This window comes from Propithecus coquereli, unplaced genomic scaffold (assembly GCF_000956105.1).
Source record: "Propithecus coquereli isolate 6110/MARCELLA unplaced genomic scaffold, Pcoq_1.0 Scaffold139, whole genome shotgun sequence".
Taxonomy (NCBI): domain Eukaryota; kingdom Metazoa; phylum Chordata; class Mammalia; order Primates; family Indriidae; genus Propithecus; species Propithecus coquereli.
Window position 1 is genome coordinate 4,103,394 of NW_012138191.1, and position 600 is coordinate 4,103,993.

At 32.8% G+C, this 600-nt stretch overlaps 1 protein-coding gene across 1 annotated transcript in view; it reads left to right on the forward strand.

Annotated features, from left to right (window-relative positions):
* Positions 1-600, forward strand: part of GPCPD1 (glycerophosphocholine phosphodiesterase GDE1 homolog (S. cerevisiae)) — a 67,982-nt gene that overhangs the window by 53,005 nt on the left and 14,377 nt on the right. Inside the window, exon 11 of the mRNA XM_012639243.1 lies at positions 134-211. Within this exon, the coding sequence (XP_012494697.1) occupies positions 134-211 (78 nt within the window). The remainder of the gene's footprint in view (positions 1-133; positions 212-600) is intronic.

Genomic DNA, 600 nt, shown 5'->3' on the forward strand with positions numbered 1-600 from the left:
TCCTACAAGGCTCGCTATGGCTACCTAACAGTTATTTTCATCGTTAATTCAATTGAGATCTTAGGCTTGTCTAATGTAAATATTCTGTAATAATTTAGGGCCCATTTTTCTCTTTATTTATTTATTTTTTTAGAAATTTGATGCTGATCCAGTTGAATTATTTGAAATTCCAGTAAAGGAATTAACATTTGACCAACTCCAGTTGTTAAAGGTAATAATAGCACTTCCCTGTATATGGTAATGTTCTCTTTGCAAGTGGAGAATGACTATATATTTAACATCTGTAGAGTGTATTCTTTGTTTGGTTTTCTGTTCTATTTGGGAGAATGGGTTTGTGGCAATCCATCTGTCTTTTATGACAGTATCCATGAATCCCATTGGTTTTTGTGTTCATGAAGGAACAAACTAGGTCATAAGTCTTTGTAGGCCATAGGGGCTAGCCCTTTTCACTATGACTTTATATCACTATTAGATATAGGCCTTTTATGGGATAGTTACTTACACATATGTCAATTTCTAGGATCTTTATATATTTTGTTGTATCATATAATTTTACATGGTTCCTCTTCCCATCCCCATTAGATACCTAAAAAATGTTCA